This window comes from Protomyctophum parallelum (assembly GCF_964188405.1).
Source record: "Protomyctophum parallelum genome assembly, chromosome: 10".
In the NCBI taxonomy this organism is placed as follows: domain Eukaryota; kingdom Metazoa; phylum Chordata; class Actinopteri; order Myctophiformes; family Myctophidae; genus Protomyctophum; species Protomyctophum parallelum.
Window position 1 is genome coordinate 19558529 of NC_139704.1, and position 17231 is coordinate 19575759.

General features: G+C 43.8%; 1 protein-coding gene across 2 annotated transcripts in view; it reads left to right on the forward strand.

Annotated features, from left to right (window-relative positions):
- foxn2a (forkhead box N2a) overlaps positions 1 to 16932 on the forward strand; it is a 34347-nt gene extending 17415 nt beyond the window's left edge. For both annotated transcript variants that reach the window (XM_083775575.1, XM_083775576.1), the window contains exons 2-6: positions 4288 to 4868; positions 8934 to 9058; positions 9825 to 9874; positions 10895 to 10963; positions 11627 to 16932. In XM_083775575.1, coding sequence (XP_083631701.1) covers positions 4302 to 4868; positions 8934 to 9058; positions 9825 to 9874; positions 10895 to 10963; positions 11627 to 12093 — 1278 coding nt within the window. In that variant the 5' untranslated portion in view covers positions 4288 to 4301 and the 3' untranslated portion in view covers positions 12094 to 16932. The remainder of the gene's footprint in view (positions 1 to 4287; positions 4869 to 8933; positions 9059 to 9824; positions 9875 to 10894; positions 10964 to 11626) is intronic.
- Positions 16933 to 17231: the final 299 nt, after the last annotated feature.

Consider the following 17231-nt stretch of genomic DNA (forward strand, 5'->3'; position numbering starts at 1 on the left):
AGACGGAAAGATGCAAAGATTCACAGCATACTTGTTGACACTGAACGTCATCAAGTGTGCGTCCGCTTCGCTGCGTCATCGGAGCTAAAGTTGTAGTTTTGTATCTTTGCATCTGGAAGAAACTTTAACCCAGTCAGCTTTGTAGCTTTTGTAGCGGCTACAAACGTCGGATTTGCTTTGTAGCTTCACGTCGCTGGCTTCCATTGAAAATGAAATGAACGGTACACTGTATCTTTGCATCGGCCTGTCTGAATGCAGCATTACACCCATTAGACTGAGAGGCTTGGGCAGTGGTGGAAAAAGTACTCAAATGTTGTACTTAAGTAAAAGTATCAATACTGCAATGTAGAACTACTCTGTTACAAGTAGAAGTCCCATGCTCAAAATGTACTCAAGGGGGCACGGTGGCACAGTCTGTAGTGCTGTTGCCTCACAGCTAGAAGTTCCTGGTTTCGATTCCCGCTCGGCATGCTGTGGGTGCTGGCGGCGTGTTTCCTCCTCCGCGCCATCAGTGCCCATACCCAAGGCGGGGTTGGCGAAAGGGCCTTTCTGTGTGGAGTTTGCTTGTTCTCCCCGTGTCCCCTAGGGTAGGTACCCTCACACCGCCTGATGGAGGGGAAAGGAACTGGTTGGAATAACGTGTTCCTTCCAAGCACTACGTCCAACCAGGGAAACTCCCCCTTTCAGGTGTTAAGGAGCAACTTGGACAGTGGACACTCGGGCATGAAGGAAGCATGAGTTCAAGTCCGTTGCTCTCCCCTTGTCCCCCATATATGCGGACAAGGTTGGCGGAGGGTGTGTAGAGCCCAGGATCACATTAGATAATTGACAAAGGGGTGAAAAATGGGTTACAAAATCGTGGGATAAAAGATATTAAAAAAAATTGGCATCAAAATGTACTTATGGAATGTCCCATTTCACAAGTTCAACATGTGTTCAAAATCATTTTTAAATAGCTTGTAGATCGGCTATTTTCAAATGGACTAAATGTATCTTCAAAGTATCTAGTAACCTTTAACCTAAGTAAATGTACTTAACTACTTTCCACCACTGGGCACACGTACGGTATCTTTGCATCTGCCTGTCTGACCCAGTAGACTGAGGGGCTTGGGATACGTGATGAGCCACCGGAGACCTGCGTTCCTGTGTGGCTGAAGTTAGTGCCTCAGGTCTAACGCACACGCTGTTGTCGAGTTCTTCCTTTGTTATCGGGTTTTGAGGTCCTTGAGGGGGTTCCAAGTCGTCCCCAGCTAAATGATGGAGTTGGTAACCAAATTAATCCTTATAGATCTTTAACTCTTGAGAGCGTAAAATGAAACCAAATGGACCCATATGGCTCCACTCCAAACCTCTGCTTTTGATATCTCAAAGGCTCTCTGGTCCTTCATGTGTCATTTCATCCCTGCTTCTCGTCAGACTGAATGGAGAAATATATTTATGTTTGATGATAATGTCACAATCTTAACGATTAAATGTAAATATTGTGGGGCTAAATCTTCAAAAAATCTTTTTCTTTCTTTAATTTGTTTGTTCAAAATTGCAGCACTGACAAACTCACAGCATGTTGCATCATTCTGAGCTTATAGGTCTCTAGATCATCTATTTTCACTGTTTGTTCAACAAAGTTGTAGGCCGGGTTTAAATGGTTAAGAAAATGCATGTAATTTTCAGAAATATAACCCTGCTTGTATATACTTGGTTACTCTGTAACAGAGATGGTTAACTACCGGTAGTTACCTGTTTATCAATATGCAGCTTTTTAATTTTCTTTCATGCACTATGTACTGAGTACTAAGTGGTTTAGGGGTGACCCGATAGCCAAGTGGTTAGGTCACGTGCATAATGCCCGACAGTGAGTTCCTTGGTTCGATTCCCATACCATTTTCTACACGACAGCCCCTTACTCTGAATCCATGTTTCCTTTCTCTCTCCACTAGTCTCAAAACATTTTAACCCATTCTGACCTGAGATCAGATTCATACGAGGTTTACACTGGACACACACTGGTCTGATTAAACCCATTCTGACCTGAGATCAGATTAAAAAAAATGTCAGTCGTTCTTCGATTTTTCAAAAATAGCAGACCTACAAGCTCATATCGCGCCACTCGGTGGCGCGATATGAGCTTGTAGATCTGCTATTTTTCAATAGATAAAGCATAACATGATGCTAACACCAAAATGGGTGCCCGGTCAGAATGGGTTAAACTTTAACCCATTCTGACCCATTCTGACCAATTGCACATTGGTAGAGGTAGTTACCTAGCTATGAGACCTGTTTCACTGTGCGAGGTGCTGTAAGTCAATGAGGACGGGGAGAATATTTGGAGTTACATTAAATCTACATAACCCAAACCTCTGACAAAGTGTCATTTTGCTCACTTTACACAAAAACGACACTTGACAGTGTTCTTATCTTCACTAACAGTGTATCACTGTGCTTTGGTAAATTGCTGTTCAAGTTTAGTCAATTTGCATAATTATTTAAAAAAAAATCACACCCGTGTGAAGTGAGGGGCGTGAAGTGAAGTGAGGCATCGTACATCATCATACATCTCATTCCGGGCCAATCACAATTTGCGTCCTCACCTTCGTCGTCAATGTTTGTGTTTACACAAACACTCAATCATCACGGTACCACTGGTTTAACCACTTGTCGAGCTTGTAGATTTGTCATTTTCACTTTCAATTTAGTCTATAACGACATACCGAAAATACCTAGGGACGCCAGGTTGAAAGGGGTTAAATAAGTGTGTTGTAAAGGTCATGGGGTGTCTGCTCCAAAGCAGAGAGCATCTTGGGTAGTATCGCTCATAACGTGCTCTCGCTATATGGCCGCAGATTAATCCCAGGAGGCTGTTGTGGTGGCTCTTGTCAGAGTATGCAGACCTGTCGGAAATCTTCAATTTCTTATTATACCACTGAATTGCGAGGCGGAGGAGGAGGAGGACAAGGCTGTCCCACAGCCCTCTCTCTTCACACTCTCCTCAGCACTTCATCTGGGCATGTGGCAGGTTGAGTGATCTTATGGCCAGAGAGGGGGGCGTTTTCTTAAGAGCCATCCACTCTGCGAGACTGAGGGCCCCTCCACTCCATTCTCGTAGCAGTGGCCCATGATTTTGCGGGTGGTTTCATGCTCATTTACACTTAACGAGCAGCTGCGTCTGATCAGAAATGAGGTAGGCGTTGAGGAGAGGAGCCCTAAGTCAGCTCAGCCGCTCGAGAGGCTCTCCTCCAAAGGTCCTCGTCGGCTGGAGTCTAGAAGGAGGGAGTGGAGGGGCTCTCGTTCCTCGCCGGGCGTGCGAGTGAGAGGGGCAGTGAGAGAGCGCCAGGTAGAGCCACAGTGTAGTGGTGGTGTTGTTTCTTTTAATGTTGTGGCTTTCGCCTTTATTTTATATTTTTTATGGAGGGACAGACAGTAGGCTGACAGGAAATGGGGAGAGAGATGGGGGGAAGACATGCAGTAAAGGCAGTCGGGATCGGGAGTCGAACTCGCTGCCCACTGCCAGACTGGATTACCAGCCAAGGTGTCTGGACCATTGAGCCATGGCCCAGCATAGTGTTGTTTTTGACAGCAACTTTTGATTTAGTTTTAGACTTTTGAATAATTTTCATTTGGTTTTAATCACATTTTAGTCAACTGGAATGTTTTTAGTGTTAGTCTAGTTTTAGTCGACTAAATATCAGAAGATTTTAGTCGACTAAATCTTCAGTTTAGTCGACTAAAATGTATTTTGGAAGGCCTTGATGCCGTCGTAATGGCTGATTTTACACTTGCTGAAAATAGCCAATCTACAAGCTCACAACGTGTTGGGCACGACGCCTTGTGAACTTGTAGATCGCCTTTTTTCAGCATGCAACCCAGTGTAAAAGGACTTGTCGTTTACTTATTCTGGATCTGTAGTCCCTTCCTAACATTTTAGTCGAGTTTATGGCGAAATTGTCAATATATTTAGTGTTATTCATAGCTTAGTTTTCATTTCATTTCCATTTAGTTTTCGTCAGTGAAAAAAAGCTAGTCGACGAACATTTTTCGTCATTGGGCACAGAGAGCAGGCAAGCCAGGCATGTGGGACTACACTGGGGGGCCCGCACTCGGGGGAAATCCTTAGCAAAACAAGTTCGGCAGCGTGTGGAAGAGCATGTCATTTGCAACGCGTCACCTCCATTTACCTCTCATTGCCAGACGTGTTTTGAAATGGGTTAACCGTCAATGTTGTTTATTTGATTTCCTCTCCCTCTGTGTTTACATTAACACAGACCCTTGTTCTCTCTCCCCCTTCTACAGACCTCCTTGGTTTAATGGGTCCAATCATTGGGATGTCACCAGACAAGAAAGTGGAAATTCCGGGTATGCAGGAGGAGCGGGCGGGGCTCCGGGGAGGTGTGTGCGGTGCGGGGACCCTGCCCGAGGCCGAGTGCGCGGCGAGCCCACTGGCCACCAGCGTGGACTGCAACGGAGCTTCTGAGGACGAGGAGCTGACCAATCTTAACTGGCTCCACGAGAACCTGCTCCAGAATTTCACGCTAGGAGGACCCGAAGCCCAGCCGAGCGCCAGCCCCCTCTTTGACATTGAGGGGGACACCGGGGCCATTCAGGGCCCGTCCTCGTCCTCTTCGTCCTCGTCGCACGGCAGAGGCAGGGAAAGGGACTCCTTGAAGTCCAAACCCCCTTTCTCCTTCTCTCTCCTCATCTACATGGCCATCGAGCAGTCGCCCAGCAAGTCCTTGCCCGTCAAGGAGATCTATGGGTGGATTCTTGAGCACTTCCCCTACTTTTCCAACGCACCCACTGGCTGGAAGAACTCGGTGCGTCACAACCTGTCCCTGAACAAATGCTTCCGCAAGGTGGAACGGAGTTTGGGAAAGGTGAGTTGGCAACGTCTCTCGTATCTTATTTAAACTCTGCACGTGCAAAAACCAGAAAAGCACGCTAGTGGCAGTGCTGCTGCATGCATGTATACCCAGTTATTTACTGTATGTACTGTATTTAGGCCAAGACAATGTCAGACCTGACTTTTGACTCGGGGCAGATAATCTCGTCTGTACCATGTACCCAAACAACCCGTGCGTGCATTGAGAATGCACCTAGTATGCTGCTGTTTGAACGGTGGAGCAGAGAGCTGCAGTGCGGCTCACATAACAGTGGTTGGTGCTGTAAAGCAGTCACAGGACCTCTGACTCCGCTGTGATAAGGGGTGAATTCCTCTCAAGGTCACAGGCCCTCCTCGGGAGAGAGAGGGAGAACTGCAAGCACAGCACACTGAGATAGGGCTTTATCTGTCGCAGGACAGTGAGGTATTGCAACTGTTTTAGGCATGGCAGATGAGCAGCCCACAGCTGAAGAAAGTATGCATTCACACCGGGTGAGGGTGGCAAGCATGAACAACTTGCCCTGTCGGAGGAAAACGAGGGCACTTAATGTCTGTCCTGGTGCAGCGGCGTTCTCCGTGATGTCTCAAAGAAAAGGACGACATGGAGAAAAAGATGTCCATCTTGTGTGCTACTTGCTGATGTATAAACAGACATATCTAGCACACATTTCTAAGCATGTGTGTTTGGAGATGTGTTTAGGAAAATGGTAAATCACATGTAGCAAATGGCATGCATTGAACTCTCCTCATTAAGTGATATTTCTTTAGTTACTTTCTAAAGTAGTTTGTAGTATGGGATACACACGGAGTCAGTGGTTCATCGGTTATGCCAGGCCTTGTCGGCCTCACACCAAAAGCCCTTTCAAGCGATTTAACTGTTTAAAGACACTTTTCCAATGTCTGACTCCCATTATCTTTAAATTGTCTTTATATTTCTACTTGCAAAAAATACATTAATAATTTACATTTGGGGGATATCTTTCACAATAATAAAACATGTTCTAGACATTCTAATGATCACAAAAATATATATATATATATATATATATTTTAATTACATTTTTTTAATCAGAGTTAAAGGTTAAAGGTCATAGGTTAATTTTCATAAAATATTGCTCCAGAGATTTTGAAGTTGTGTGAATTTCTGCCTCTGTGGGGGGTATTTATATGCAAATATCATGACCAATGGTATTGCAAGACTACACAATGAACATCAATGATGATGTTTAGGTGAAAAAAGAACAGAAAAAATAATATATTCATTAATTAAAATAAGATTACTAAAGTTACTACTTACTTACTAGAGTTACTAAAAAGCATCTCTGGGGCTTACAGGGTTAAAGAGTAAAGATTTACTGGTAAAATACTAAAACATGCTTGATTTGTATCTTGCCTGCATGCTCATGTGACGTTTACATTGTCTTGTATCTTGCCTGCATGCTCATGTGACGTTTACATTGTCAACAACTGAACCAGTAGCTGCGCTCTGCGCTCTCCAACACCAAACAGGACAAACCACTGACTGCACACACAACAGTAGCAGCTGAGCCTCCATTGTTTTCGTCTTGCATATTTTCCACTGGGAGTATGATGGGAACTAATCTAAAAAGCAACCTTATTGGATTCTTGCAAATGGCGACCCTGCAAGATCTCCTGCCTTTCCAAAATCTTATAGTCTGATTAAAAAACCCTCTGTTTTATGATGACATGTTGCCTTTAGATGGGAGAGGGTGTTGGTCTTTAGCCCTTTTTTTTAAGTATTTTAAAAGTGTATTGTCGGCATTGAACAACATCACACGCACACATGCACCTCACTACCACAAAGTGCCACCAGTGGAAAGTAACAAACTAAATTTACGTACTTTATTTTAAGTACTGTACTTAATACAATTATTCAGGTATTTGTACTTTCCAATTTCAGATACTTTTACTTGTACTCCACTCCATCTCAGAGGCAAATATTGTACTTTTACTCCACTACATTTATTTGAAAACTTCAGTTACTTTGAAGATTTTGATTATTATTATTAAAAGTTGTTGTTTCACATGTACTCAAATGTTTAAGTAAAAGAATTGGAGTACTTTTTCCACCACTGAGTGCCACTTGAGCAAAAGCTTATCAGTAATGACGGCTGACGCGACGACGTGATTGATTGGTAGAGCCTGCAGTGACGAGGCTGTGTCAGCCAGGGCGAGAGCCGGTTAGCGGTGGTGGTTGTCTGTCGGTGTCGGTCGGGCGGTGTGAGGCCGGTACTTCTAGTGAGAGCCGGTTAGCGGTGGTGGTTGTCTGTTGGGCGGTGTGAGGCCGGTACTTCTTGTGAGAGCCGGTTAGCGGTGGTGGTTGTCTGTCGGGTGGTGTGAGGCCGGTACTTCTAGTGAGAGCCGGTTAGCGGTGGTGGTTGTCTGTCGGTGTCGGTCGGGCGGTGTGAGGCCGGTACTTCTAGTGCGGGTGCTCAGAATGCAGGTGAGCCGCATGGAGTGAGCCCTCGCAAGTCTGCCGAGAGAGAGAGAGACACCAGCACCAGGTTTCACATGACACTGCTTTGGTGGTTTCCGTTGCCATGGTGACGTTTCCTCCTTCCTGCCTCTGAGCTGGCTGGTAATCTGAGTCAAGGTTATTCTCCTCCTCCCTCCCTCCCTCCCTCGCTCCCTCGCTCCCTCCCTCTCCCTCCCTCCCCAGACTTGGGTAAGAATACACCGCCATGAGATAAGGCGACCATTTGCGCACACTCGCAGGCAAAACTCATTCCTCACATACTGCTGACGTGTGTGTGTGTGTGTGTGTGTGTGTGTGTGTGTGTGTGTGTGTGTGTGTTCCTCCTTTTTGCACATTTCTAGCTCTGAAGGAATTTGTGGTAGGCTGCTGGGGTAGGCTCTGTGTGTTGGTCATTTGAGACCTAACCTGTTTGATTATTTTTAGCTTTGAATCGGGAGGGAAGCCTTTTTCACGCCTGAGCGGAAGCCTGGGTGACGACACTTTAGCCTCATTTATAAATTGCATTTCCCTTTTCACCAAATTGTTTTCGGAGCTGAAATTACTCCCATTAAAATGCGGTGGAGTTCGAATAAATGACTGCTAATGTCTATTTGTGTTAATATTTTTCCTCTGACAGCTGGTCAAAGCCAAATGACGTTTGACAAATTTAGCAACTAGAATCCTTGTCAACACCACCCAGCAGCCATATAGCAGTACTTTGTCATATAGAGAGTATAAACAACATACTGCACCCATACCAACCAACATACCTGCATACCGTAGTCACTCTGTGTGTGTGTAACTGTGCATCTCACTTTGGCTGACAAATAACAAGGGTAATGATTTTGTGTCACTCACTCTGTTCTTTACAATCTCAGTCCTTCAGAAATTATGCTAGTACACACTATTGTATTGTGTAAATGGGAACTACTGACAGACAGTACACACTACACTATACTACTAGTAGAACAATTCGAGTGCACCAGACATCCTTATTGAAGAGTCCAATCTTTTGTTTTGCATTGTTTTGTTCTTGACTCCTGTTTTGTCAAAGATGTGTCTGGCTTGTCAAAGTGAACATTTCAGGCAATTGGGTTTTGTGACATTTACAAGCGTGTTGTGAGCTTATAGATCAGCTATTTTAGAAAAAGTTTGGAGAAAGATTTCTTTCCTTCAATTCTATGGCCAAAATAGATTACAGACACTGGGTTAAAAGTGGCTACGGTGGCCCAGGCCGTAGCGTAACGGTCTGGGCACCGGACTGGTAATCCAGTCGCAGTGTGCCGCGGGTTCGACTCCCGGACCCGACACGGCCTTTACTGCATGTCATCCCCCCATCTCTCTCCCGTTTCCTGTCAGCCAACTGTCTGTCTTAAAAAATATCTTAAAAAAAAAAAAAAAAAAGTGGCTACGGTTATTGAATGATCAAGGCTCAACGCTTCCCAGCCATGCACACGATCAAAACCTTACAAAAAAGATGACAGCATAGCCATAGGCTTCTAATGTCCTGTAATGACAGCATAGCCATAGGCTTCTAATGTTCTGTGTTACCTAACGAGTTCTCCCTCCTTTTTCGTACTGCAGGCCAATGGAAAGGGTTCTCTGTGGTGTGTCGACCCCGAGTACCGACCCAACCTGATCCAAGCTCTTAGGAAGCAGCACTACCCTGCCGCACATGCCTTCTGCACGCCGCCCGCCTCCCCACCCAGGTGAGCCCTCACACACACACACACACACACACACACACACACACACACACACACACACACACACCATTTCATTATAGTAGGGACGTGAGCCCTCACACACATCCCCATTCATTCTAGTAGGGATGTGAGCCCTCAAGGCCCATTCATACTCCAGTTTGAGGTGATCACTTATCACCGCTTGGGTGTAGTTTTCTAAAGTTAGAAAACTACAACATTACGTCACTCGCCGCGGTGAATTGCTTATCACCTGACATAAATGTCCCATTTGTACACTCTTGGTGTTGTTTTTACAGACCTGTAAGTGTCCACTTGGTTCCAAACTATCAATAATTTAGCCGGGGACCCGTGGAACCCCCTCAAGGACCCCTGGTTGACTCCCGGGCCACACTCAAAAGTTCAAAAGCAATGAAACTAGATCTACAAGCACACAACAGTGCACGTTGCGTCACAACGCCATATGAGCTTGTAGATTGGCTGATTTTAAGGGGCGATAGCCTCTTATGTCCAGCTTTTGGTGTATGTGCACAACTTTTGCGTCCACAAATATTAAATGCCATTGACAATGAGTGTGAACACAAACATTGCATAACACAAACATTGATGACGAAGGTGAGGACGCAAATTCTTATTGGCCGGAATGAGATCATGTATGATGATGATAAGATCGCTCCTCACTTCACGCAGGTGTGATTTCTTTTCCTACTTAGTGGTTAAATGAGGCTGGTAGGGCCATACTGTAATTGTGTCTTTACGTTTCCCTATGCAGTGCCTCTTCACCTCCTCGCCATCTCTTCCTGCAAGGCTGTTCATTGAAAGGTGAGTGTCCAACATGGCTACCTGTCTCTCTCCAGACTTCCCTACCGGACCCCACGTGAAGCTTTGTTAAGGTTCAGTCGGTACTAAATTCCACGGCCCGATCGATCAATACCTGCTATGAAATGATATCCCTTCACTCCAGTTCTGTGTGTGTGTGTGTGTGTGTGTGTGTGCGCATGCGCGCGCGCGTTTGTGTGTGCGTGTGTGTGTGTTGTTGTTTTTTACATTGCTTCTGCATATTTCAGTCACAGTGCATTCAAGCATCACTATGCTTTCATCCTCAACAATATTGTGTTGTCATTGTTTTTTTTTGGGTTGCGTTTTTATTTATTTTTGTATCCATTCAAGTCATAGATGCCTCATGTATTGTAGACCATGATGGTCTCAGACCCCTCTCTCTCCCTCCTCAGCCTCACGCTTTCGTTACCTTGACGACAGGCACAGAGGTTTAGCCGGTGCTGAGAGCGGAGCACTCAGTCTCAACATAATCATTAATAATTTACAGCCCCTCAAGTGAGTTATGGTGCCTTTGCTTTAGAACTGTAAAGATTGGATACAATGTAAACATGGCACCGGTTGGCCTGAATCCATCCTGCAGTGTAAAAGGATGAGTGGTCCGCAAGCAGCTCTGCTCAATGCACTGTTTTGTTTATTGTAGAAACACTGACATTTTACAGGCCATTGTTAGCCAACACCTGATTGACTGATTGAATATTTTATTAAATGATCGATTGTTCTTTACAATCGACTGCGATCTATTTCACCCCTATTTTCCTGACACACCAACCTGAGTCACATTGTTCCGGGGACAGATGGAGATAAAGAACCACTCAGTGTTTATTTCGTCGACTAATCCGACGAAACATGTTCGTCGACTACCATTACTAAAACTAAATGAAAATGATTCAAAAGACAATGACTAAAACTAAATCAAAGATTTGCTGTCAAAAACAAAACACTACAGCCCTACCGCTCTGAAACCTCAGGACTGACCATCATGCATGTTCTCTCCTCTTCCAGAGTCTGACATTGACGCAGCCACTGCCATGATGCTCTTAAACTCGGCCCCCGGGCACCACGTCGACCCATGTAAGAGGCCGCACACCCACCACGCACGCCGCCATTGTTTTTAGTTCTGCTCCGCTTGGTTTCTCTCATCACGTGCCAGCTCCACCCACCCATCCATTGCATGATTTATTACTTTTTTGTGCTGTACATTTATGAGCCGTGGTTCCACCTGTTTACGTTTTTTTATATAGCATATTAGCATATTCCTTGACTCATCCTTTTGTCTGTTGTCCCGAGGCGAGTAACAGATTTTCACACGTATAGATTTTCTAAAGGCACTTCAGTGGAAGTATGCGAAGACTTCCATTGCATTCATTAAGCATCCTTTGACTTAAAGCTGCAATCCATAAGTTTTACCCACTCCCACTTCAGAGACCACATTTCTACCGTTCAGTCAAAAGGGAATCCCTGCTTGCCCAGAGGGGATATTGTGCGTATGAGATTCAGACAGTACTACTTCTTGTCAACCAGTAAAGCACCTCCAAACGCTGTAGATGTGCGACATATATGTATGAACATACACTACATGCAGTTTGTTAAATTTAATGAACATTTGATCAATTCAAACAAGTTTGTTTGATTGCAGCTTTTAAACCGTCTCTGTTTAAACCTGCTTTAGTGCTGTGCGTACACTCACCAGAATGTTCACATTGTTCTTGTGGGGGAATCCCTGTTGTTCACCAGGCGATTCCGACAGTCCACTGGACCTGTCCCGCCCCGACACGGTCGTGGTGAGCAGCGATCCCAAGCAAGACCACAACTACAGCAGCGTGGCGCTGCAGCGCTGCTCCTCGCACTCTTCCTCCTCTTCGATGTCCTCCCTGGACGACGGAGGAGGCTGCGGCAGCGACCAGCGCGGGCAGACGCGGCGCGCCGGCAGCGAGGGCTTCCACAGCGACACGGAGGACTCCGACCTCTGGGACGAGAGGGGCGCCGCCCCCCACCACCAGCCCACTTCACGGCGCACGCCGCCCTCCTCCTCCGCCAAGTGGCCCGCGGCGGGCAAGAGGGCGCGACGCGAGGTCAAGCCGGAGTTGGACGAAGAGCTGAAGGAGGCGGCGGGCTCTCTGCTGCACCTGGCCGGCGTCCGCAGCTGCACGGAGGTCTCCAAACGCACAGTCGTCAAGAGCAAAAAACTGAGCAGGAAATGAACGATTTCTCATCGATTTCTCCTCCTGACCCCGTCGGTCCCTACTAGCCTCTGACCCCCCCGATGATGTGTCCTGGTGTGCCTCCTTCTCCTTATCCGAACGCTGATTGGCCATTTTGAGCCTTTTATTTTTTGTTCGTTTGTTTGTTTGTTTTTTGGGAAATCCCCTGTCGAAGAAAACAAATGGCAATAGTTATCGTTCACGCAGGAGAACAAAGCCATATAGAGACTTTTGTAACGCGGGGTTAACTGTCTGGGCTAAGGAGAAACATCATAATACCTATCCAAAATGACCTGCCCGCTTCCGCTGGACTACATCCAGTCATGTCATTTTTTTCTCCTAAAAAGACAAAAATGGGAAAAGCTGAAGGTTTTATAACTCAAAGCGTTTGCATGCTTCCTCCTCGAACCTGTATCCTCTTCCAAGTGAATCTATTTATGAAGCAAATGAGTGCATGTTTGTAAGAAACAAATTCTAACCTCCCGGTGTAGTCAGTTCCTCCTCCTTTTTGTGCTGAAGAACAGAAGAAGAAAAAAAGCCACTGTTTTTGAAAGGCATTCTTGGTCTTTAAAGAGAGATGCAATAATTAATCCACAACCTTAACTGCTCTTTTTAACGTCATTTAAATGGTGGTATTTTTTTTCTGGGTTGTGTACACTGGTTAAGCCTTGCATTTACATGAATGAATGAAGTAGTATTATGTTCATATCATCAGCTAACCTCATTACATTTCTTTTCAGGATTTAGCACAGCGGTAAGGTAATAGCAAAAATCAGCCACTGCCAAATGTAGTATATAAGTTGTCTGTAAGTAGTTTGCTACGATTTGTGAAGCCAAGTCCATTACAGTGCTATAAAGGAAGGCTATACAATGTTTTGCAAACCCACTCAATTTATCAATCCCGCCTAGCCCAGCTTGGATTTGTGTGTGTGATTTGTGTACAAACGTTACAACTCGCCGCCTGTTAATTTTTCCTGCTCACAACCTATGCAAGGTGTAGTGGCTTAGTCCAGTCCTTGGCATGGCAGACGTTGACAATGTGCTAACATATGCCACTAATAGATGTATGCGTGCATCATACATGTGGGATTAAGTGCATGTTTACTTGAGCCCAAGTTTAAAATGGCTGGAAAATTGGCATGACGGGAAAGTGTTCTATGTACCGTAGTCGGTCTGGCTACCGTTGCTCCAGGTCAAATATTGACCTATTAGTTATTCATACTGCCTCGGTTTAGGGTAACCCCTGATGTAAAGAAACATTTATTCTTTATTCTCAGCATTGCTGCAGCTATACCGTAACAGCCCGCTATGAGACGTATTATGAGAGAGACGTCGGTTTGCGTTATGGTTGGATGCTGTGCTTCTTACGGGTCCATTTTTACACTCAGAGTTAAATTGACATTGTTGGATTTTTATCTGTGATGTTTCTTTTGGTCCTTTTTTAATACAGAGTGGGCTGACATTCAGAAGACTAATGCCTAATTTGTATTTAGTCATAATGACGGGCCATGTCAAAACTCCCATCTCACGCCGTGACGCACTGCGATGCATTGTGAGCTTATAGATCTGCTGTTTTTTTTGCCATGGGACTCCATTGTACGTCGAAGTATAAACCAGACTTAACATTTCCGTCATGAGGCCAGTAGTTGCCTCATATTTTCCCTGTATGTTCTCCTCGGTTTTATCCCATGCACTTAGCGCTTTTTGATTTGGCCAAAAAGCAAATCCACTGACATTGTATGCATCATTTTGTTGATGCTGGTATGAACGGAGGACTATTTCTGTCGACTGATATTTGAGGGCAAGTTCATTTACTACTTTGGGGACTGGTCTAGTTTCACATGAACTAAGTATAGAGAATCTAGACTGAAGAAGTGGGAGACAATGCAGTCTTTGCGAGAGAGAATTGAGCATGCATGTGTGGTGCCAAAGGGAGTGTTCTTGCTCAGTCAGTGGGTGAAATGTTACAGACTTGTCCAGCGTTTGTGTTGTGCACACGGCTCTGCCCGGCTGACATGGTCTCCGGCTCGCTCTTCCTCCTAGAACAAAATAAGGAAGTGTGTGCTCTCCTATTGAGCTGTGACACAGGGAGGTTGTTGTCAGTTGACAGCACGCAGTTCAGTGAGAGGAAGTTGCGAGTGACTTATGGAGGAAAGAAAGACCAGTCTTCTTACAAAAGTTGCATCACACAAAACTTCAAAAGAATCGAGGAATAGGGTGCAGTTGTAGCGAACCCGAAATGCATTTTAACTTGTATTCCTCTCATATGGAAAAAAAACAAATATTTGGCTGAATTGCCTTTGTTGTGTCACAATGACTGTTTAGTGTAGTTTGCATGAACAGTGCCAAACATTTTCCGGTGCCACTGAAATTCAACTGTTAAGGCCATTGACCATATTCACAAGCCGGCCAAGGCGGCCATACTACACTTAAAGCCATACAATCTGTGAGTTGTCTGTGCATTATGTCAATAACGATGGCAAAAGATTTAATTGAGATTGTTGCAACAGGGTTGAAATGTCTCAGGGAGACCACCTCCAACCACTACCCAGATGTGTCAATTATAATGCATTAACATGCTCTACCACAGGGGTGAGCAACTTTGGAACTGGAGAGGGCCACTCTAGTTACACACTCACACCAGAGGGCCACATTTCATATACTGTTATAAAAAAAATAATAGCAGATCTACAAGCTCAAAACGCGGTGCGACGCGTTTTGAGTGTGTAGATCTTCTATTTATTCTTTAATAATTTGTTGCTATTTTTGAATTGGAATCCTGAAAAGTTTTTATTTTTACAATACCATTTTAATACTAAGCTACTAATATAGACGCAGGTCATGTTTGCATGTTTGGAATTGTAACGGCTGAAAACAATACTATATCAGTATTCCGATAAAAACCTGCGGGCTGCATTAAGTGAAAGTGAGGGCCGCATGTGGCCCCCGGGCCGCCATTTGCCCATTTATGCTCTACCATACAGAAGATTGGTTCAAATAACCCTTATGTATTCAAATAAGTCCCTGATCATATAGCTTAAAGTCATACAATAATACACTGTCAAAGTGGGGTTTCCGACCCCCAGATGGTTGATGTGTGTGTGTGAATATGGTCCGTGGTCACCCTGTTGTCCTGCTGCCAGAGTTTAGCTAAATGTGACTGACGGTAGCATTGCCTCAGTTTGCAAAATCACTCACAAGAGCAATCTGACCACCAGTACAGTGACGAATCAAACCTTTGGTTTACTTCTTTTTTGTTGTTGTTGTTGCTTTAGACTGGGGAACTGTTTAGAAGTAAGACTCAGTTCTTTAAAAAGAAAATGACAATGTGCATACACTGGTCTTGTTTAGCTGTGAAAAGAAAGAACAAATTGTTGTTCATTTAATCATAAAGCTATTTATGACATTAATTTATGGGTTTATTGAAATATTATTATTTCGTACAATTGTAATTTGAAAGGAGTGACTTCTGCTATAGGTGCATTTCTTTTCTCCCTTTGAATTCATCTTGATAAATAAGAATATTGTTTTCTTTTTCCTTTACTTTATTTCACTGCAATACAACTATTTCTTTAATATTGTTTTATAGCAACACAATACACTTATATTGCCAATGTACATGGTCTATGAGCAGATGTTTAACTGCCACTCTGCCAGGCATCCTCATGTTTTGTCCTTTTTTGTGAGATTGGTTAGAAAGCCACTGATTAACATTATTGATCCTGAAACCTTTTAAGTTGCCAAAAAGGATGTACAGAAAGAGCAGGGGTAGACTTTTCAGATGGACAGACATTCCCCATGTTGGATTTCTTGAATGGAGAACTTTAATTTAATAATTTTAAAACCTTTATTTGATATATGGTTTATCTTATTTTAATTATTTTAATTATTTTTGTTTGACAAAAAAAAGAAGAAAAAAAAAAACTAATCACAAGCTAAATTTGTTGGTAATCCTTCCACATATATGGATAATTTAATTGCCATCATCAAAATGATTAACACTCACTGCCATTGATAACTCATGCTTCCAAGTATTGTTTTGTGGTGTTTGAATAGCCATTTTGAACACCTCAAAACCATAAAAGACTTAACGTATTCCCCCAGGCTGCTGCTGTATAGTTTGTCAAACTTAAGTCTGAGTGTAAGGGAGGGCTGGTGAGGAATTCTAGTGCTTGTTCCTTCTGTAGCACTTGCAAGAGAAATACTCTGTTGGTGTCAAAGTTTTCTAAGTTGTACGATGGTCGATGCAATGCCTTGTGAGCTTGTAGATCGGCTGTTTCTGCGGTGTGACAAAGTTGTACGACAGAGTGTAACTTGGGCATGATTCTGACTGAGTGAATGTTAGAAGAGCTACCTAATAGTTAATGGTGTCCCTGGACTTGTGCAACCTGAAAACTGCATATGACTGCTTCATTGCTTGACAGCTGTTATTGGAATACTAAGTAATTTTTATTTTTCAAAATTGTGTTGCAATCATTATGGTAATGATGAGCATTTTTGTTGCATTTGACTAAAGCTGCCAACCCAGTATCTGTTTGTGTCAGTTTGTCTGTCCTGTCTGTTAGACAGACATACCTTTTTGGTTTTTGTATGCTAACCTCTGTTGATAAAATGTTTATAAAATTTATTTTCGCCAAAGATATGCAATTGCATTATATATGGTATTACAAAAATAATAAAACGTTCTGGTTTTATCACAGTGGGTATCTGGGTTATTTTGTACTGGATTCCAGTGTTTTAGCATCTATGGCCTATTATCAGCAAATAGCCTATGCTAAAACAACTGTTGTCTAATTAATACTTTCATGATACTTTTTGTGTGTGTGCAAATTTCTTGATCAACATTGCCACCTGCTGTGTAGGTGACACTATTAAAATTATAACCACGTACAGTATAATAGTCCCAACTACTTTATCTACATTGGTCACTCTGTGTTTACATAGTAGGCCTGGCCTAGTAGTGTTGCAGTTTCCAAATATTTCTTAATAGCCTGCACAAGCCCTTCACAATGCTGTGTTTGCTCTACTGCCCCTTCCATTTCATTTTCATGTCTTTTTGAGCATGTCAACACCTTGAGCAAGTAAGTTGCCAGCAGAAGGTCCAGACCATCACGTTAGTTTTGATTTCCAAGGCCATG